Consider the following 22,824-nt stretch of genomic DNA (forward strand, 5'->3'; position numbering starts at 1 on the left):
GCCAGTTATCAACACTGATACTGTTTTGGCTGTAAAGGAGCAGCATCAGTAAATTCATTGACATACTATGAAATGTGGTCTGGGGAATAGAGAATATATTTCTTCAAATCATATATGCTAATGGGAGAGCTAGGGCAGAGAACCATCTACACATTTGAGTTTAGTGATTGCCACATTGATCAAGCTGTCATGAACAGTTCAATATATGTTTATTACACATGTCAACAAATGATCCATCTGTTGCAACTCACAAGCATTTCAAATTCCATCCATATTGAGAGCAATAACATTGAAGGCAACACTGCCAATATGGCTCCAAATAAGGACTGGGATAACTGCATTTTAGTAGTAAAAGATACTATGACAATCAGGTTGGAAATGCAACCACCAGCCAGGAATGTAGCCCCTTGAAGAGGAATACTTCTTACTATCAGCTTTATTTAATGACTGCATAATATGAATTGAGGATATTATCCAATGACCCATATTCTGCACTTGAATAAGCTATTTCTTCCAAACTGACATGGAGACTGAAGACTGAGAGTTAGTAGAGGATAGGGAGATATCTACTAATTTTCAATGATTTCGATAGTTCAGGTACCAGGATAACCTAACATAAAGAGCTTGCAAGATTACAAAGCAATGTCATTACATTCTGGATTCTGAAAAGTACAGAACTGCATTTTCTCTTTATAAGAGCACAAGTAGCCATCAAAAAGTGGGTATTGGATTCTTACCGCCGTAATAACAAGCTCAGTCATACAACACACAGGTCAGAATGTCTTGAAAGAGCTTTTGTTCCAAATAATCAGTTGTTCTGCACTCTGCTAGGCACCATACAATAGAACTTTTTTATATTTTTGTTCCATTTGTAACAAAGGTCATTCAGCAATAATCCAAATGATCAGTTACTAGAGATGTCAAAAATGATCAAAAAGCTTAGAAGGAAGACAGTAAACTGAGTTGTTTGTAGCCTTGAGGGTGGGGGACACTCATTATACCACATCTTCTGATGGCATCTTACCTCCATTTCATCTGGTTGGTCCTTGGAAAATGCTTCCCCAAACTGAATAAGGACTCTGAATAAATGATGGCTCAGTATTTGCTGTAAAAACTTTCAAAGTCCACTTCATACCTTGAAGATGTCATGGAGGCTCTTCTAACAATAACAGTACTAACTTCAAAAGGAATTTTGGGAGCACGTTTCACATCAATTGGAATTGTGCCCTGATTTACTGATCCAGGAAGGGCACAAAGACAATCAGTTCTTCATCTTAGATGCCTATGACTAACAGGTTTAAATAGAGATGACAACAGAACAATTTTTCCTCCTCTTCAAGGAGGTGTTGATGTTCTCAAACTCCTATTCCAACTAGGAGCAGCACATATTTCATATATGAGACGCTGTGATAGCTGATGTTATTAATACATATTTATTTGCTGGCAATTTAATAAAATTCTAGCTCTGTCTTTTCCCGTTGCCGAGTACGAAATTCACGAGCTTCATTGATTTCACGGCCAAACCGTTCAGTTATAAAAACCTTCCTGAATCCCAGAACAAGTGGTAGCCATCTCTTGTTCTCCATCCCTTGTCAGATTTAACAGAACACATTCCCATCCTAAAGAAATTGCCATGGTAGATCAAGCTCCACCCAGAGACACTTTAAGATCCTTTTCTTGATCTATACACCCATAAAGAAGGATTTTCAAAGGTACAGCATTAAAATATCAGTGAATCCACACATTGAAAAAATAATTTCATCAAGTCATGCGGAAAGGCTAACTTCACATGAAATCTTTATAGTCCTTCAGGAGACATGCTTTATTTGGATATCCTCTCCCATCCTATGGCGATACCAATTCCTTTCCTCCGCAACCCAAAAGTCCATGTCCCACCCCTATGGTCTTGTATTAAGAAAACAGGCTTCTCTGTTATGCATAGCCAGGTTAAGCAGTAAGGGATCCTAATATTCATATTGACTCTGCTTCCTGTTGGACTACCTTGGTGAACTGATCTGATGGAGATCAGGGGCTGAGCAAACTTTAAACCAGAACTGAAATGAAAATAGAAAAGTGCCCCATCACCACCTCCCATCGGCACTTTCTAGCCTTTCCTTATCTTTAGGTTCCGCCTAACTCGCTGTGGCAAGAACTAGGAGTCAATCTTAGAAGATGCTGCAGGTGAAGAGAGCTCCAACCTGGAATTTCATGACGGGGTGCCATATCTTCAGAGCCAATGTCATTCCAGAGTAGTTCTTCCTTGACCCTTGACCCAAACCCCACCAAGCCTTTTCTACATGACTGGAGGAGGCAGGACAGAAGCGCCAGTGGTCGTATATACAGACAAGGAATGTTATTCTATACACATGGCAGAATCATTCATTATTATAATGAAAATATATGTTTGTAAAAGCAAACTGCATTTTCAAGTGTATTTTGGTTCAAAGAATATTTCTGCTGCCATAAAATTCCATTTATCACGTCTCACAAACTCATTCCAAGGTCATCCTGAGACATGGAATTTTGACTTTTCAATGTTTGAAAGGTAAAAGTAAAGTTTGGAAGTGTTTGTGGGTGTGCATATGTGTTCATGACAGTCCTTGTGTGTGTATGTGTGTGTGCATTAGAGTGTGCATGAAAGTTTACGTGTTTGTATGTGTGTTTGTGTACCTCTCAGTGTGGCTGTTCATCGAGGCTTATGTGAATCAACATCACATTGCAGAGAACTCACTAGACCCTCTCAGCTCACTGCACTCCTTAACGATTTCCTTTTTCCTGCTATGAATAATTTCACAAACGATCCTTGATTTTGTGTACCTTGTTCAATTGCAGTCCTTTCCTTTGGCTTCATTGAGGTCTAATTTCAGAAGACCTTTTAGTGATGGACCCTAGGTCCACCCAGGAGGCAAAAAAGATCCCTGGAACAGAATCTTTGCTCTAGCACTCAAACCCCTCAGGCCTTCTTGGTTAGAAAGTGGCAATTCACCAAATGCCCCTCCCCACCCCACCCCCGCCACAGACAACCTTTCCCGCATTCTTCGAACTGGATCCTCATCCTAGCCCAGGCTGAGGGTGAACGGGAAGTTCCCCACTAGAGCCCCGTGACCTGAGTGAGTTCCGTGTTCGGGGTTGTGGGGCTCTGCGGGCTGGCCGGTATCACCGGCAGTTCCATGCCTAGTCATGCGGGGTTGTTCGTCCCATCTGAGGTCTTGCAGGCATAAGCCACATCCTTGGCAATGCTGCACATCCGGTTGGACATTTGCAATTCAGGCCGGAAGGTGGAAGGGAAGCAGAACTTCTTGAAGCAGGTCTTGAAGTTCTCATCGAGGAAGGCGTAGAGGACTGGGTTCAGGCTGCTGTTGGCGTAGCCCAGGACGATGCAGAAGTGGAGAATGACGACCTTGACCTCGCTGTCCGGCTGAGTGCCCAGGCACTGGACCAGCACGAAGATCTGGATCGGGGTCCAGCAGATGACAAAAACGGCCACCACCACGAGGACCATGCGGGTGATGCGGCGGAGGTTCCGGTCCTTCTCCTTGGAACCCGACAGGACCCGCACATTCTTTAAGCGTCGGATCATCAGGCTGTAGCAGATGGTGATGATTAAGACGGGGATCACGAAGGAGAAGAGAAAGACACAGACCCCGAAGACTGGAGACCAGTAATTTTCTGGCACTGGGATTTGGACCAGGCACTCGATCTCTGTGAGATGAGAGAGAAATGCACACTGAAAGGGGACAAATCTCAGTTTCCCCTTCAACCTTTATAAACAATTACTATTGGGCCAATTAGAGGAGGGATCAATCTGTCAATGCCTCATCATAAAGCGGCCTTACCCAGCAATCCTGTTGAGTAAAAGAAGGAGTGTGGCCTACCAGAGAGAGTCAGAACACTTGGGTTCTATTCCTGGCTCTGTCACCTGCCTGTTGTGTGACCTTGAGCAAGTCACTTAACTTCTCTGAGCCTCAGTCTCCTCACTGGTAAAACAGGGATTCAATATGTATTCTTCCTCCTACAAAGACTGGGAGACCTATGCGGGGACAAGAACAGCTTCTGACCAAATTGTCTTGTATCTACCCCAGCATTTAGCACATTTAGTGCTTAGCACACAGTAAGCGCTTAACAAACACTACAATTATTATTAATCCCCTCTACAGCCTGCCTGTACTTACTCCCAAAATAAAATATATTTGCTCTGGGACCTACTTTTTCTCTGCCCCACATCCCTCAACCTTGATGCTGACTCTCCCAGTAACCTCATGGTTAAACCACACAGTGCAAGAGTTTGATAAATGTTTTGGAAATGTTATAACTTCAGGTGGGAAAATGGAATCCCCAGGGCACCTTCGAGTATCAACTTTGCCTTTTTCTTCGTTTGAAAATTGCATCAACATCCAGGGATAGCATTAGGAGAGAGGATATTAGAGATGAAATTGCATAAACCACAGATTAGAGCATCTCATTTCAAGGTTGGCAACTAATCAGGAAATGTCGTTTGTCCTTGAGGGCTTTCAAGGAAATGAAGGGCAGGGAATGAAGGAAAGGTTACTTAGGGGATGAGAAACCTAGTTAAAATCAAAGGGGGCCTAAGGTTCTTAATTGTTTTTTTAATTTTTGTATTTCAAAAATGGTTCAGACTTCAGAGATAAGAATTAACTTTCTTTGTTCACTGGTGATTATGATTCCAGCCATCTTCCACTGGGAATTTACAGGGCTCTGATAAATCGAATCTGGCTGTCTTCATTTCTCAGTTGCCGATCCATCTCCTGTTGACAGGATGATTTATAACGTACCACAGTAATTCCACTCAGTGAATCAGAGCTGATACCCCTCTGTCTTGCCTCATGCTCTATTAATAAATCATGACTTTCTTTGCTACCGCTTTACCAGCTATACATATCGCTTTACCAACTACACTTCTAAAAGCAGAATCAGAGAGCACTGAACTGCAGCTGCTTCTTAGAAGCAGCACAGCACATGAATAGTCCAAACAAGTTGGAAAGGAAAATTCACAGTAAATTTTTATCCACTGTTCACCCAGATCCAGGAAATGTGCTATGCCTTCTGGGGGTGCTCAGTTAACACTTGTTTCTTTATTTGATTCATCAATCTCCCATTTAGGGGTGGGGAGAATTCTCTGCCATCTAGTAGTTGCCATGTTTTACCCTCATGGTGCCCTCTGTAGTCACACTGACAGCAGATAGGGGAGCAACAGACTCGTAAAGAAAGGAAATCACTTCATTTTTCATTCTTCTAAGGAACTGTCAAGAAGCCAAGTTCAATTTTTTTAATGTTATTTGTTAAGTGAGCTCTTTGTGGTAGGGAATGAGTCTGATGTCTTATTGTACTCTCCCAAGTGCTTAGCACAATGCTTTGCACACAGTGAGCACTCAATAAATGTGATTAATAATAATAATAATAATAATAAGTGCTTACCATGTGTTGATGATACAAGATAATCAGATTGAACACAGTCCCTATCCCAAATCAGGTGCACAGTAATAATCCCCATTTTACAGCCAAGGTAACGAGGCACAGAGAAATTAAGTGACTTGTCCAAAGGTCACACAGCCAACAAATAGCAGAGACAGGGTTAGATTCCAGGTCCTCTGACTCCCAGGCATGTGTTCTTTCTCCTAGGCCTTGCTACTTCTCTATTCCAGACTAAGGCTCAGTCAAGCCTCACCAACCGGAAGGACGGAGGATAAGGGGGAATGAAGAAGCTCATTTTCAGAAGATCAAGCTCATTTCATCATGCTACCAGAGGAAAAAGATGTTATCAAGAAAATTAAATGAGGAAGAGAACCACCTATGAACCCTCTCCATCTGGGTGCCCAGACACTGTTGGTTTGTTTTGGAATTGGTTTTCACTTTTCCATTTTGGACAAAAAAGTCCAGAAAGCTTATTCACACAGGGGAATGGATTTTCTATGGGTTTTTCCTTCCAACTCACTAATTGAGCTCCTACTGTTGTAGTAATTGAAGTAGTAGTCATCGTTGTAGCAAAACAAACCCTGCTTTACTGAAGAAGGGGTTGGGGATGATGTGGGAGCCTCAGGCTTAATCACTTTTATTTTTATGGCATCTTTTAAGTGTTTACTATGTGCCACTCTCTGTACCAAGTACTGGGGTACATACACGATAATTAGATCGGATATAGTCCGTGATCCACATAGGGCTCACAGTCTTAATCCCCACTTTATAGTTGAAGTAAATATTAAATTATTAATCCCTGCTTTAAAGATGAGGTAGATATTAAACTTTTTACATGCCATAGTGGATAAAGCACAGGCCTGGGAGTTAGAAGGACATAGGTTCTAATCCCAGCTCCGCTATGTGTCTGCTGTGTGACCTTGGGCAAATCACAACTTCTTTGGGTCTCAGTTGCCTCATCTGTAAAATAGGGATTAAGAGTGTGAGCCCCATGTGGGACAGGGACTGTGTCCAGTGTGAGCCCCATGTGGGACAGGGACTGTATCCAACCTGCTTAACTTGTATCTATACCAGTGCTTAGAACAATGTTTAGCACATAGTAAGCGCTAAACGAGCACCATAATAATAATAACTGACTTGGCTGTGCCCAGTGTATCAAATTCCTACATAGACTTTCCCAAGTTCTGGCAGGAAAAAAATGCAGGATGGAGAGTGGTAAAGGGTCAAATGGGCTTCCAGGCATCAGAATAGGAGGGCTGACTTGGAAACGATTTTGCTGATCAATCGATCAATCAATCATATTCATTAAGCACTTACTGTATACTTAACACTTGGGAGCATATAATATAATGGAGTTGGTAGACACATTCCCTGCCCACAGATGTTCATGTAATTTGCCAAGTGCTCCTAAAACCCCAGATTTGGGGGCATTAAGCAGTATATCTTAGGTTCCTCTCCTGCTGCCAATACAAATGTGTTTTAACAGTAAAAGCTGCTAGGAAAGGGCTGTGAAGGAAAAATAAGCACTGTCTCAGTGAAAAGGAGCTGCAGTTTCAAGCAGGGAGAGAGGGGTACAGGAGATACAGGACAAAAGCAAATAGGTTGATGTTTATCATGGTTCAGTCAAAGAGATTTTCTTCTGGAGACTTTTTCTTTACTATGGGAAAGATATGGTTGATACCCTAAGGTTAAAATGAATTTTTCCAAACTCTCACCCTGGCTTGTCAATGTAAGGCTGATATTAGCAAGGTACGAATGCAAATTCACCCACCATCTGAATAATTACTGAGTTTGTCGCTATGGGGACAGGCACACCATGTGGTTACCAATGTGTTACCAACTATGTAGGTGGGCACTTTGGGTTATCACTGTTAACTCTCAATACTTTTGTTCACTCAACTTTTTTTTCACATTCAGCTTTCTTGAAAAGGTCAGACTTTTTAATGGGCTATGGGATTGGGGGATTATGCCTATGTTAATCAATCCATTAATCAGTAGTATTTATCAAGCCCTACTGTGCTTGAGAGAATACAATAGATTTAGCAGACATGATCCCTGCCCTCCAATACCTTACAATCCTGTGGGGAAGACAGGCTTTGAAATAAATTACAGGTAGAAGGAAGCAATAGTGTTTAAAGATATATACACAAGCGCTGTTGGGGTAAGGCAGTGGGGAATATCCAAGTGTTTAGCAGGTGAAGATTCAAGTGCTTGGAGATGCAGAAAAGTTGATGTGGCACTAGTGGGTGGAGATAAAGTGGTGAGGTGAGAGGGAATTTTTAATATGGCATTAGTTAAGTGCTTATTATGTGTCAGGCACTGAACTAAGTGCTGAGATAGGAACAATATAATCAATTTGGACAGAGTCTTTGTCCCACATTGGGCTCACAGTCTAAATTTAGAGGGAGAAGGATTTAATCCCCATTTTACAGATGAGGTTCCTGAGCTCAGAGAAGTCAATTGACCCACCCAAGGTCTCATAGCAGACAGGTGGCAGAGCCAGAATTAGAACCCAAGTCCTCTGATTTCCAAACCCACGCTGGTTCCACTAGGCCACATTGCTTCCCAGTGTATTAACTGCCCCATCCTTCGAACAGAAGCATCTAGACCTTGAAGGAAAGGACTGTCTTCTACAATGTATCTGTGCTATTCTCAGTACTCTAGTTCTTTGTACATTATAAGTACTTAATATATTATTAACTAATTGACTATTTGGAAACCCAGGGATTTCCAAATGAGACCCTAGGGAAGGATCTAGGGAATCCAGTCATTCCTCTCAGTGAGAAGAGTTCTTGGCCAGGAGACCCAGGATTTATTAGATAGCTCAACTACAAACAAGGCAGTACTATAACCTATTGAGGTGATGACATAAGTACATAAGTAATAAGCATCACATTCCCAGTGGTCTGAGCAATAAAACACCATTGCCTTACACAGTTGTCTGAAATGTTCCTTATTAATCAATCAATCAATGGTACTTATTCTCCCAAGAGCCTAGTAGGGGGCTCTGCCCACAATAAGCACTCAATAAAATGCCACTGTTCTAAGAGCTTGGGAGAGTACAACGCAATAGAGTTGGGAGAGGTTTTCCCTTTTGGACAGGATTTTCCCTGTCCAAAAGGAGTTTACTGACTAGGGAGGGAGACAGAAATTACTATAAATTACAGATGTGTGCCAATTAATTGCTCTTATCTCCCTCTTTTCTGCTTCTTCTGCCTGACCTCCTAAAGTCCCCAAACTCCAACTTTCCATCCCCCAAACCCTCACCAAATATGAACAGGAGGCAGGATAGAGCACCCACCCAGTGGCTGCTCAAATGACACCTGTTCCCCTCCCAACAGCACCCCAAAAATCTGCCTCCATCTCCTGTTTGCCAAGCAAAGCTGGCAGCTCCGTGCCACGTGTTTGTCTTGGTTCCTGGGCATTATAACACAATTTATCCCTGAACCCAGGCCTGTTGCCTGGATGGGATTTGGGTTCAAAGGGCTCCCTAAATAAATATTCAAGCTCCCAGCCCTCTTCCATCTCCTTGTGGGCAGGGGACATGCCTACCGACTCCATTTTATTGTACTCATCCAAGAGCTTAGTACAATGATCAAGCCCTCAATAAATACCACTGATTGACTGATGCTACAATGTGCACTCTTCAAACTTCATATCCCATTTTAGAGAGCCTGCTGCTAGGGCTGTATATTTCAAGCCCTCCTCGTGAGATAGGCAGATATACAGATGGAGCTGGAGTGCTTAGTTCAGTGCTCTGCACAGAGTAACCACTCAATAAATATGAATGAATGACTGTTGGGAAAGATTCTTCACCGGCCATCTTTGACTAACCATTGTTTTCCATCTCCGCTGACCCCATCACCATGACTGGGATGCCTATGACCGAGGCCAAGGCCCAGATGCAGATGTTGACCACCTTGGCCTTGTTGGGCGTCCGGATATCCAGTGCCTTGACGGGATGGCAGATGGCAATGTAGCGGTCCACGCTCATCATGGTCAGGGTGAAGGTACTGGTGAACATGTTGTAATAGTCGATGGAGATGACGATCTTGCAGAGCATGTTCCCAAAGGGCCAGAAGCCCAGGAACATGTCTGTGCCTTGGAAGGGCAAGGTGAGGAGGACCAGGGCATCAGCCAGAGCCAGGTTAAAGATATAAATATTTGTGGCTGTCTTCATTTTGGTGTACCTCATAAACCAAAAGAGCGAGAGGGAGAGAAAGGAGAGAAGAAGAGTTAAGGCTTTAGTACTACATTTTCCCACCACTGTTCTCCATATTGAAGATGGAAAGTTCATAGTACAGTGCTCTATCCATAGTAATCACTCCATAAATGTCGATTGATGGAAAATGTACATAGTGTACACCTATTCAATCCATTCTGGAATAATAGTAATAATAAGAATAATAATTGTGTGTTTTTGAAGCACTTACTATGTGCCAAATACTGTATTAAGTACTAGGGTAGATACAAGATAATCATATCGGACACAGTTCCAGTCCCCTGTGGGGACTGGAGGAAGAACAGGTATTGAATCCCCATTTTACAGATGAGAAAACTGAGGCACAGAGAAGTTAAATGACTTGCCCAAGGTTACACAGCAAGCAAGTAGAAGAGCTAGGACTGGGCCCTATTGATTCTCCGGACTCTGGAATTTGTACTTGTGGATTATCCAATCTATCAGGAGAAGCAACGTGGCTCAGTGGAAAGAGCATGGGCTTTGGAGTCAGAGGTCAGGGGTTCAAACCCCAGCTCCGCCAGTTGTCAGCTGCGTGACTTTGGGCAAGTCACTTAATTTCTCTGGGCCTCAGTTACCTCATCTGTAAAACGGGGATGAAAATTGTGAGCCCCCCGTGGGACAACCTGATCCCCTTGTAACTTCCCCAGCATTTAAAACAGTGTTTTGCACATAGTAAGCACTTAATAAATGCCATTATTATTATTATTATTATCAACTCACCTTGACAAATTTCGAAGCCTTCACCAGCTACACCAGCTACAGGCTTTCCTTTCTTAGGCTCTTCATCCCTGTCATGGCCCTCACATTCCTCCACAGTGATTTCTCCAGTCACTAGGGCCAACGGTCCAAGTGTGACCCAAACTGCTTCCCCATTTTGTACTTTATGTTTGATAATATTCTTTTTCCCCTTCAATAGCATGAAAAGTAAAGAGTTGACATATACCTCTTCCCCAAGCAACCTCTCGGAGTGCTAAAATGAATTTTCTTTCCTCCTGGCTTCATTTTTGGGTGGAAGGATGGGGAAAAAGGAGAGTGGGAGAGAGAGAAGAACTGGGGGAGAAGGAGAAGAATTGGGGGAGAGGGAGAAGAAGTGGAAAAGGAAGAGGGAGAGAGAGAAAGAAGGGTATGGGGAGAAGGAGAGGAAGGTGTACATGAAAATAGAAAGAGACAGGTAGGGAGACAGAGAGAAATGGAGAAGGAGGCAGAGAGAGACAGAGAGTCAGGCAGAGAAGGAGAAAGAAAAAGAGAACATGAGAGAGGAAGGGACTTTTATACCTATCAAATAACAGGTTGGAATGGGAGACCTTAGAGAAGTTTCAGGGAGAGCTACGAAGTTAACAGTCAGCTTGGGCTGACTGTTTCTCCCTTCTCCTTCCACAGCATCCCCCTCTTAGAGGCCCCATTCCCTCTGCAGCCAAAGCTCTCTTCCCCTCTCTTTCCCATCTCTCCTCAATGATTCCCCTTCTTCATTTCCTCCCCCTACCACACCCCCATCTTCTCCCTAACCCCTCCCTTACTTTTCCCCATTTACCTGCACTTCACCAGAAAACAGGTAGGCTCATTTCAGACCACCAGTTTGCTGGTGAAAAGGGAATAGGAGGAGGAGGAAAAAGAGGTAATGAGTGTGGAAGAAAAAGTGGAAAAAAGGGAGAGAGGAAGGGAGAAGTAGCAGAAGGGTAGGGGGAGAAGGAGGAGGGAGGAGAGAAGAGAAACAGAGATGCAAGGTAACCTGACCTTGGATCTTGGAAGTCCCCTATAGGGTCAATCCAGTCACACTACAAGGCTCCATTGCCAGATCCCTTGGGCGAGTCACTTAATTTCCCTCTGACTCGATTACCTCATCTGTAAAATGAAGAGTAAATCCTTCTCCCTCTGATTTAGGCCGCAAGCCCTATGTAGGACAGGGCTTATGTCCAACCTAATTATCTTATTTTCTACCCCAGTGCCTGGCACACAGTAAGAGCTTATCTAGTACCATTTAAAAATAAGTAAATAAAATCGAAAGTCTATCTTTCTGCAAGGATACCCTCCATTCCTCCGATCAATTAATTGTATCTACTGAGTGCCGTGTGCAGAGCACTGTACTAAGAGCTTGGGAGAGTATAATATGTCAGAGTGGGTAGACCTGTTTCCTGCCCACAGAAGCCAGTTTCTCAGCTCACTTTTTAAATGATATTTGTTAAGAGCTTATTATGTGTCAGGCACTGTACTAAGTGCTAGGGTAGAATCCAGCTAGGTTGGATGCAGCCCCTGTGCCACATAGGGCTCACAGTTTTAATCTCCATTTTAGAGATGAGGTAACTGACACAGAAAAGATCAGTGACTTGCCCAAGATCACACAACAGATAAGTGGTGGAGCCGAGACTAGAACCTAGGTCCTTCTGACTCCCAGCCCCATGGTCTATCCACTAGATATCTGCTTCTTGACATTGAGAAGAAGGGGCACTGAAGAAAGAGGGAGGATCTGGATTGGAGCTTCTGACTGTTCAAGTGAAGCCCTGGAAACCTACAACTCCAATCTCCTCGGGACCGCATTGGCCTATTGAAAATCAGGCAGTGAGGGGCTGGGGGACCTGTTGGCAGGTTCTGCCACTTTAAGGAGAGTCCCTCTTTGGAGCACCTCCAATCTGGACTGGATGAAACATACCAGCCTATCGAATTGAGATGATGTATCGGAAGGAACAGAAACAGCCCTTTGGGTGACATGGTAAAAGCAGTTTAATTGGAAAAAACTCTCTTAAAGTTCTGCAATTAGTAGAGCAAAGAAGCGGTTCTCTATAGCTGAACTAATAAAACCCCTTCAGTGCTAGATGGGATGAGTCTTTGGGCACTTCATTGGAGATTTCATGCAACAAAGGGGGATTCATTGCACTGGAATTCCACTTTCTCAATTCAGTTAGAGCTACAATGAATAATGATAGTAAAATAAGAGTAAGAAAACCTAATAAAACTTGTCCTCATTTGGTCAAGAATGTTAAGGAAAACAAGAACACCAGATCATGGGATATGAGTGGTATGTGGGCCTTTTCTCCTCATCTACCACTTTGAATCCATCTGGCTAAAGAGCTGTTTACAAGCAAGTGAAGTTTTGGTTTTTTTTTTTTTTTTTTCATGGTTTTTGTTAAGCACTTACTAGCTACCAGGCATTGCACTAAGTGCTGGGATAAAAACAAGAAAATTAGGTTGGACCTAATCCCTGTCTCACATAGGGCTCAACCTTAACCCCCATTTTACGGATGAGGTAACTGAGGCACAGATAATTTAAGTGACTTGCCCCAAGTCACACAGCAGAAAAGTGATGGAACTGGAATTAGAACCTAGGTCCTCTGATTCCCAGGTCTGTGCTCTCTCCACTAGGCCACACTGGTTCTCATAATAGAACTGTTTGGTTGGCTTCCACATATTACAAAGGCAGACCAAACACTTATGATCTCTACTTGGAAGAGGAAATCCAAAATATTGTAATTTAAAAGGTTTTGAAGCTAATTTTGCTTTGGCCGGACACTTAACACTTTCCTTACATTTGGGGTTTTTCTGTTGCAAAACCAAAACCCAAAGGCCTAGATTTGAAAACCTGGTGGAGACACCAAAGGTTACATAACCCATTAAAACTCCCTGGAGACATTTAATGTACAGAAAGCACATTGAACTAATGTTCTCAGAAAATAAATTATGTTATGCCATGCTCTTTACAATATCAAAATTGTGTCCAATTTAGTAGCACAGTAAAGCTATATTTGTAATGTATTTCACTCTCAGGCACTTATTTTCTGCCACCTGTTGTGCATTATACTGCCGCTATTACTCAAAATAGCCACTGAAATAGTTTATAATTGGGGAAACTTGTCTCCAAACTACCAATAGCTCCTAAATAAATATTAGGCTGTAAGCTCCTTGTGAGCAGGGAACGTATCTACTCAGTTATATTGTACTCTCCCAAGTGCTTAGTTTAGTGCTCTTCTCTTAAGAACCACCCCATAAATATGATTGATTGACTGCTTAGAGGCAAAACTAGAACTTACGAGTTGAAAACTCAATCAACCCTAGGTTCAGATGGTAAAGTAGAGAGTACAGATGTCACAGAGAGTACAGACCTCACTGGATTCCTAGGAAAGTTTTTCTCTACTTGGGTGTTCCAACTTCACTTTTAGAAAACAGCCAGATGCTCCCCAGTATTCCTAAACTGAGGGGTGGAGGTAGTAGAGGAAGCAGAAGGTCCTGCCTCCTCTTAGCCCAAACACACTCCCCTGTCCCCAGCTGAGATAAACGTTCACCGTCCCTACTTTTCCATAGCCTAAGGAAGGAGGACTAAGATCCTATCACAGGATTCAAGTTAATTTATTATTATGGTATTTGTTAAACTCTTGATATGTGTCAAGTGCTGCTCTAAGCATTGGAGTAAATGCAACTTGATCAGACTGGACAGAATCCCTGCCCACATGGGGCTTACAGTCACAGGAGAGAGAACAGGCATTTCATTATCACTATACAGATGAGAAAAATGATATCCAGAGAAGTTAAGTGGCTTGCCCAAGGTTACCCAGAACCTCTTCTGACTCTAGGGCCCTTGCTGTATGCATTTTGTTTCTCAAAATTCTGTTCGATTTGGAGTCCAAGACTCCAAACAAGGAAAACCACATAAGGGTCTCATCAAAGATCTTTCAAATAAAAATCAGAATCTCTCTCAAGCTTCCTGGAGGCTTTGAGTGACCTGTATATTGACAAGAAGAGACACTGGCTTTGGGGACACCTACAGCTTCTGGTGCCATTTTCCTCCTTGATTCCCTAGGCTACTGTTGAAATTGACAATTAAGGGAATTTGTGGTTGTGTTTTCTGGATGTGAAAAATAAAATGCAAAAGACCTTGGGACTTGCATCACATTAGTCACTGGAAAATACATTACCCTAGTTTGTCTCAACAGAAAAGCACTGAGTCCCTTACTTAACCAGGCAGATTTTAAATGAGTTCATTTCATAGAAACCCAGGCAGGCATCTGCTTTGCTGAAATGATTCAGAAATTCTACAAGGAGATTATTTATCCAAGTAGATTGGGGAGAGGGGGGTCAGAAAATTAGAATGAAATGATTTTAAGAACATGGAATGGAACTTACTATGGGAACGTGCGGGAATTTTTTTCCCCCATGGGGATATGCATGTGATTTATAGTGTGCAAAGAGCAACATAAAATAGGAGAGCCAGAAATTTGATACTCATCATGCCACAGTTCAAAACTGAAGCAAATTGTGCCCCATTTCCTTATACTAAATGCAAAGTTTTACAGCTGAGAAAGCTGAAATGGGAAAGATGCTGTTATTGCCTTCTCTTCTCCCCTTCTAGACTGTAAGTATCTTGTGGGCAGGGAAAATGTCTACCAAATTTGTTATATTGCATAGCCCCAAAAATTTAGCACAGCGCTCTGCACACAGTAATCTCTCAATAAATAAGACTGATTGATTATTTTCTGAGTAATCCCAGAAAAAAGAAAGTATAATAAGTAATGAAAGACCATTAGCTAGTCTGGTGGTTGGAAAATATTACAGCTGGTTTTAATTTAATTTTCCAACAGAATAAGATCTGTAATTTTTTTTTAAGTGTCTGGCTCCCCTGCTAGATTGCAAGATCCTTCAGGGCAGGGCTCATGTCTACTAATTCTAATCTCTTCCAAGTGCATAGTATAGTGCTCTGCACACAGTAGGTCAGAAAATGACATTTGTGGTTTTTATTAAATTCTTATGGGCTAAGCACTGGGGTGGGTATAAAGTTATGAGATACCACTGTCTCTGTCACACGTGAGGATCAGTCTAGTTTATCTCCATTTTACAGATGAGGAAAGTGAGGCTCAGAGAAGTTAAGTGACTTGCCAAAGATCACTCTGTAAGCCAGTCGAAGAGCTGGGACTCAAACCAGGCTCTCATGACTAACAATATCGTGCTGGTTCTCTCCAGTAAACACTATTGATTGATTCACTTAGAGATGACTGAAATGATTCAAATGCAGGGAATAATCCCCTGCAACCCTCTGTCTCTGAAGCATGAGGTGATCAATTTGAATTTTTTTACCAAAATGCCTGACCTCCCATCTCTTCTTCTCAGTAGTATGCTGTCCTGGTTGGCATAAAAAGATGTAAGATAGGAAATCCAGATTTCTAAGTATAGCCACTTCCTCTGTAACACAGTAGGTGTGTTTTTGAAAAATATGCCATGGGGCAATTGGGGTAGCATAACCATCAATTCAAAGAAAACTAATGGATTGCCAGTAGTAGATGGTTCCAGAATACCACTCTGAAAACATTTTAGATCACATTTCTATGTTGTTGTAATGCTCACTAGCAGAACACTTTACACCCTAGCCACTCATTTTTATTTTACGTGTTAAATACCATAAAATAGAGGAAACACTAAAATGCAAAATAAACAATCTGGTCTATATGGCCAAGGTTGAGGCTGGAAAGCACAGCAGCATCATTTCTTACCCAACCCCATACATAAGGCCACAACTGTTTTATTTTTTATATGATATTTTTTAAGTGCTTATTATGCGTCAGGCACTAAGCACTGGGGTAGATTTGAGATAATCAGGTTGGACATAGTCCGTGTCCCTCATGGGGTTCACAGTCTTAATTGTGAGCTGAGGCACAGTGCTTGGTACACAGTAAAAGCTTAACAAATGCAATGTATTATTGCTATTTGTATTATCATTATATTCAAATATAATATATAGTATTATATAATAAAAATAATCATAATAATAAACAGTGGGGTAAATACGAGACAGAGCATCCCTGTCCCATGTGGTGCTCACATTTTAAAGAGGAGGGAGAACAGGAATTTAATCCCCATTTTCCAGATGAGGTAACAGACTCAGAGAAGTTAAGTGACTTTCCCAAGGTCACACAGTGGACAAGTGGTAGAGTTGGGATTAGAACCCAGGTCCTCTAACTCCCAAACCCATGCTCTATCCACTAGATGCTGCTGCTTCCAATACCAAATCTCTCCTTGTGTCAACTTGAGGGCTGTGTTTCACCCAGAGCAGACTCATGGTGCAGGAAGGAGTTTCCCTGATATTTCCATCAGTTATAGCCAATTCATTCATTGGGACCATGTATTACAGCAAAATTGTTAGAAATAACTGAAAATCATTCTTCGGAGGCTTTCAAATAAATAAAAAACTCCTTCACAATGAGGATGGCGGTCTCAGTGCTGAGAAAATAGTTGTCTTTATAAGCAGGGAACTTGTCTGCTAATTCTACTGTACTGTACTCTCCCAGGCATTTAGTACAGTGCTCTGCAATTTGTAAACACTCAATAGATATGATTGATTGATTATCTAATAAGCACAGATTACAGCCCTAGCCTTGTACCTCACACTAGGTTTGATTAATGTTCATAAAGATGGAGATGAAGCTTGGAGAGTCTCTTCTTTGGACTTCCTGTTGCGAAGACCACACTGGAAATCTATGAATTAATCAGAGGAACAAAGGCACTGGACCTCTATGTTGGAGCATGGAGAGAGCAGATGAAATGGTGGACAGGCACTTTATGGTACTAAAAACACCTTGCTTTATTTTTTTCCCCTCCATTTACTTTAGAACTCTTCTGCATCACTGGACACAAAGTTCATTGTCTGGTTTTCTGGAAGCTGGGGCTCGGTGGATAGGAGTATTCTGGGAACCTTTCAGCACTGTAAAAAAAAGGTGTTAGGTACTTCAGCACTTCTTTTGAGGTTGGTCACAGACATTTCATGGTTATTGAAATGACCCAGCTGTTCCTAAGGGCTTCTCTGTTCTCTCAAAACAAAACAAGAAAAAAATCCCTTTCCTTTTTCAGTACCCTGGTGGATGGATGATTAATCTAAGATGGACTGAAGGTCACAGTTTGATGGACTCCATGGAATGTCAAACAAAGCTCTTTGTAGGCCCACTGGCCAGGAGAAGACAAATGAAACCCTTTAATCAAAACATTTATGGCCTCAACTATTTGCACCATAAATCTAGAGCCCCAGGGGCTTCTTCTTGTCATAAATCTCCCAGCAAACCAACTGCTCCTAAACGTGGACATCCAGAAAACTAACTTTTCTTGTGCTTCCCTTCCCCTCTCTCCCAGAGGGAGGCATTTGACGGACACAGCAAAGTTCTCAAGGGCAGGACCACAGTGCTTTGCTTGTTGAGTGTCCACAGAGATACCAGAGGTCAGAACCAGGAAAGTAATTTAGAGTAATTGAGAGCATGTGATAGATTTTGGGTAATTTTGTTCCCCCGGTCCCAGCTAACAAAGATAAAGCTCTCAAGGCATCCTGAGAGAAGCAGCTATCTGACTTGTCTCACCCTATTTGACAGTACATGTATCAGCAGCAGCCAGGAAAGGGGAGAGAAAAGGGCTCTTGGGTTGGCGAGGTTCCTGGAATCCATCCATCAATCAATCATATTTATTGAGCACTTGCTATATGCAGAGCACTGTACTAAGAACTAGGGAGAGTACAATATAGCATACACATTCCCTGCCCAGAACAAGCTTACAGTCTGGAGGAGGATACAGACATTAATATAAATAAATTGCTGATCTGTCTACAAGTGCTGAGGAGCTGAGGCGGGCGGCAAATAAAGGGAAGTGCGGTAAATGAAGGGAGAAAATCAAGGCAACACAGAATGAAATGAGAGAAAAGGGAACAAGGGCTTATTCAGGGAAGGCATCTTGGAGGAGATAGGCCTTCAATAAGACTTTGAAGGTGGCAAGAGCCTTCTTCCTTACTAGTGAAAGATACCAGCCCCATTGCTGAAATAATGAGTTGGTTATTTCTGATCTGCAGTATCAATGTCTGTTTGAACAGGTTTCCACCAATTAATCAATCATGTTTATTGTGTGCTTACTCTTTGCAGAGCAAAGAGCACTTAGTGCTTAGCACTTGGGAGATGTACTGATGGAAAGCAAAGTAGTTGTATCATGGGTTTTAAGGCTCTCTAAAGACATCTCTCTGGGGCTTAGAGGAAATTTTGCCTCTTGAAAAACTGTGGAATTCACAAGACAGACTCTCCAGGGAGAGTAGGACTAGGACCGTGGGAGCAGTTTCAGTGTTTTATCAACGGCTAAATGCAAGAGCTTTCGTTTACCAACCGAGGAGCACTTCTAAGTGGGAATATACCAGGAGATCAAACAAAATCCACAAAATCCCTGAGAATGGAAGGAATAGTCTTCTGATGTTCAGTCACTATGCATTTTCTTTTTCCTGGGAAAAGAACAGAGTTGAATGCAAGAAAAGAGTCTTTGACCCCAGAAATCCAAGTAATAATGTAGTTAGGGATGGAATCTATTTTCAAAAGAATCCACTAGGAGAGAGGAACTCGAAAATAACAACATTAGAGCATGCACAGCGAGCATGAGCCCACTGGAGCCTTAGGAAAAGAGATGGAAAGAAACAGAAATGGAGGCTGGTTGGGAAACTCAGAGATGGAGAACAGAGGAAGGGTGAAATTGAAGAACTCCATATCAGCATGCACTAGCTCATGCAATTCTAATCAGGTACTTAAAAAAATTTCCATTTTGTTCTGTGTAATGAAATCAAAAGTTGTTAGCAGTTAACATGAGGTTAGGTGGCCCTTGCCCACAACTGCCTTGCTCTTTCAGCAGAAGTCAATTGAAAGACTGAAGGAATAAACCTGATTAAGGATACTGACCTGATCCAAAGCTTTAAAAATGACTGGTGATGGTTAAAAAGTGAGACATCTTTCTCCGGGCACTGAATCCTTCAGTTTTTGATTTCCTGTCTCTATTGCGACCAAATATCTCCTGAGCTCTAGCTAAAGAGTGTTGAAAATGGGTACTGATTGCAGGAAAATCAATCAATGATATTAATTGAGTGTAGGGCACTGTACAAGCACTTAGCAGACTATAATATAGCAAAGTTAGAGGACATATTCCCTGACCACAAGCAGTTTACAGTTAGAGAAGGAGCTTTCAGTCTAAAGGAAATGGAGTCCTATAACCCCATATGGGCCAAACATCCTCTATTTCTCCATCTCTAGGATACAGACTCTTCTCAGAGCCCAAAGATCAAAGCCAGGACAATAAAAAACAACATAATATGCCCCCAAAAAGATCGTAAGAACAGGCTCAAGGGAAATGTTACTGATGCAGTCCATTGTTTAAACCCATGCTTATTACGAAGAAAGAAAATAAGTATTACATCAGAAGAATACAAAATAGTGAAAGAGAGGGGGGCCAGGAGTGAGTGGTGTATGTGGCAGCAAATGGAGGGTGAACTTAAAAACAAACCATCTATATGTAATACATATAGATGCATAATATAGAGATGTAGTGTGTGTACTTCTTTGAGCTATGTCCAATCTGATTAACTTGTATCTACCCCAGAGTTTAGAACTGTAACTGAAACAAAAGCACTTAAAAAATAACACAAAAATAAAAATGATTAAAATGTGGTGCAATAACTGGGGTTTTTTTTATATTTGATAAGCCCAAGTACAGTCCCTGTCCCCCATGAGGTTCACTGTCAAGCAGGGGGGAGAACAGAAATCCCCATTTCTTGCAGTTGAGGAAAGTGAAGCACAGAGATGTTAAATGACTGCCCAAGGTCACACAGCAGGCAAGTGAAAGAGGCAGGATTCAAACCCTGGTCCTCTGACTCCCAAACCCATGCTTTATCCACTAGGCCACACTCCTTGATATGCAATGCAAGATCATCCTCATAGAAAAAGTATCCACCAGCCTATAATTTCCTACACTCCCTAGAGTCAGTGAGGTGAGGTATTCCTTAGCCCTGAGTATCAGCTGCCTAAAAAAGGAAGTACTAACTCCGATAATTTACTTTCAGTTCTTTTGAGCTCTATTTCTTTGAGAAATTGTCTAATTTGTTTTACACCCTGGACTTGCTGACTCCTGCTCATTTTCACCCCGAGCCCAGCATGACACAATACAGGACAAACAAGAGTCATGAAAATTATTTTCATTCGTTTTGTACAGGCCTTAAAAAACTGTTGTGGATGAGCTGATATATGAAGCAAAGGGAGTGTGTCAGATACGTCACAAAATGGTTCCTTACCAAAACAACAAATCTTTTGATTAAATGCAACTTTTATTCTTCCTTGGTATCTGCTGATAAGCTTCAAGAAAACAACTATTACCCACCTGTGCCCTTCATGCTTCCAGAAAACAAATACAAATAAAATCCATTCATCAGCTGGCCATGTGATTTCCCCTGAACAGGCATTAACTAATTCTCAAATCAATCCCAAACAAAATGAATTTAAGACTTTTGGAGTCAGAAGCAATCACTTTGTTTTTACACTCTCTATGTAAATGAGCATCTGTACCCGGCAAGCGCCTGCAGGGTTCTCCACCAGTTCCATTTCACGAGAAGAGGAAGTGTTACCAAAAAGAAGGCTGAAACTCAAGCTCAATCAATTGATCAAATCCATCAGTGGTATTTATTGAGTGTCTAGAGGTATTTATTAAGAACAGAGCACTGCACTAAGTATTTGGGAAAGGAAACAGAAGCCAATACTCGTTCTCTGCCTTCAAGGAGTTTACAGTCCTCTAGGAATGTATTACCCACGCTGTTATATTGGATTCTCCCAAGTGCTTAGTAGAGTACTCTCCTCACAGTAGGTACTCAATAATATAATTCATGTGGGAGATGGAGCAAAATTATAAATATTGGGATTCAGAGGATAATAAAAATACTTGAAAATATAATAATAATGATAGTAATATTAGTATTTGTTAAGTGTTTATTATGTTCTAGGCACTGTACTAAACACTGGGGTAGATACAAGTAATTAAGTTGGACACAGTTCCGGTCCCACAAGGGGCTAACAGCCTATGCAGAAGGGAAAACAGGTATTCAATCTCCATTTTACAGTTGAGGAAACTGAAGCACAGAAGTTAAGTAACTTGCCAAAGACCACAGGCAGGCAAATGTGCAGAGCTGAAATTAGAACCCAGGTCGTCTTGCTTCCCAAACTCTTTCCACTAGGCCACTCTGCTTCTCAAGGATTAAATAGGTGGTAGAGCATGTCAGGATCAAGTCACAATAAATGCTGGAAGAAAAAACTGACTATAGATAGGTGCTGAGATTGGGGAAAAAAGGAGCTGAGAAAGGCTGTTGAGTTAACATGACTTGGGGTGTGAAGCAGTCAGTAATCAGGGAAGGCTTCTGAGTGGAAGAGTGGGATTGCAGAGAAGCAGCGTGGCTCAGTGGAAAGAGCACGGGCTTGGGAGTCGGAGGTCATGGGTTCTAATCCCACTCCGCCACTTATCAGCTGTGTGACTTTGGGCAAGTCACTTAGCTTCTCTCTGCCTCAGTTATCTCATCTGAAAAATGGGGAATTAAGACTGTGAGTCCCATGAGGGACAACCTGATTATATTGTATCTTCCCCAGCGCTTAGAACAGTGCTTGGCACATAGTAAGCGCTTATTACTAAAATTATTATTATTATTATTATTGTAAAATGGCTTTGAAGATGGGGAGGGCTGTGGTCTGGCAAATATGCAGGAGGTGGAAGCTCATGAACAGGGGAACAACACAACGAAAAGAGCAGGTTCCAACGGTAATTTCATTTGGTCCATCCTTGGAATGACCTAGTGATGTAGGTCTAGGGAGCAATGGAGGAAGATGTCAACTAATTCATGGCTTGGTCCTCACAAAGGGGGTGTTTCTTCCAAAGACGAGGATGAGGAATGGATAGCACCCCACCACTGGTTGTCTGAGAGGCCCCGTGCATGCCACCCTCCTGCTCTCCCAGGGGATTAATTTCCAGGTTAATTGAAGCAATGATTTCAACCCAGGCTGTGGGTTCCCAGAGGTTGGCCACCAAGTGCCAAAGCAAAATTCACTGAGCCCAAACCTCTCTCCCCTCTGCATCAGGGCAGAGCAGGCACCAGGCTGTTTTAATCCTGTTGGGAGGGAGGGGCCTCTGCAAAGAATACTAATTCCTCTCCCCCACACCCTACCGAAGGATACAGCATGCCATGCCTTCCCCGGGCAAAGCCCTGAATGCACACATCGTTGTTTGGAGCTTTGCCCAGAAGCATCTTGGCACACAGGGGAGATGGTCTGCTGTCAGAATGCCTGTTTCAAACGGAAAATAAGGGAAGGAGAGGAAGAGGAGGAGGAGGAGGATGGGTCACCCCAAAGGGC

General features: G+C 42.2%; 1 protein-coding gene across 1 annotated transcript in view; it reads right to left on the reverse strand.

Annotated features, from left to right (window-relative positions):
• Positions 1-3,016: 3,016 nt before the first annotated feature.
• Positions 3,017-22,824, reverse strand: part of OPRL1 (opioid related nociceptin receptor 1) — a 35,425-nt gene continuing 15,617 nt past the window's right edge. The window contains exons 2-3 of the mRNA XM_038750707.1: positions 9,268-9,623; positions 3,017-3,702 (exon numbers count right to left, since the gene is read on the reverse strand). Of these exons, the coding sequence (XP_038606635.1) occupies positions 3,179-3,702; positions 9,268-9,623 (880 nt within the window). The 3' untranslated portion in view covers positions 3,017-3,178. The remainder of the gene's footprint in view (positions 3,703-9,267; positions 9,624-22,824) is intronic.

This window comes from Tachyglossus aculeatus, chromosome 8 (genome assembly GCF_015852505.1).
Source record: "Tachyglossus aculeatus isolate mTacAcu1 chromosome 8, mTacAcu1.pri, whole genome shotgun sequence".
Taxonomy (NCBI): Eukaryota; Metazoa; Chordata; class Mammalia; order Monotremata; family Tachyglossidae; genus Tachyglossus; species Tachyglossus aculeatus.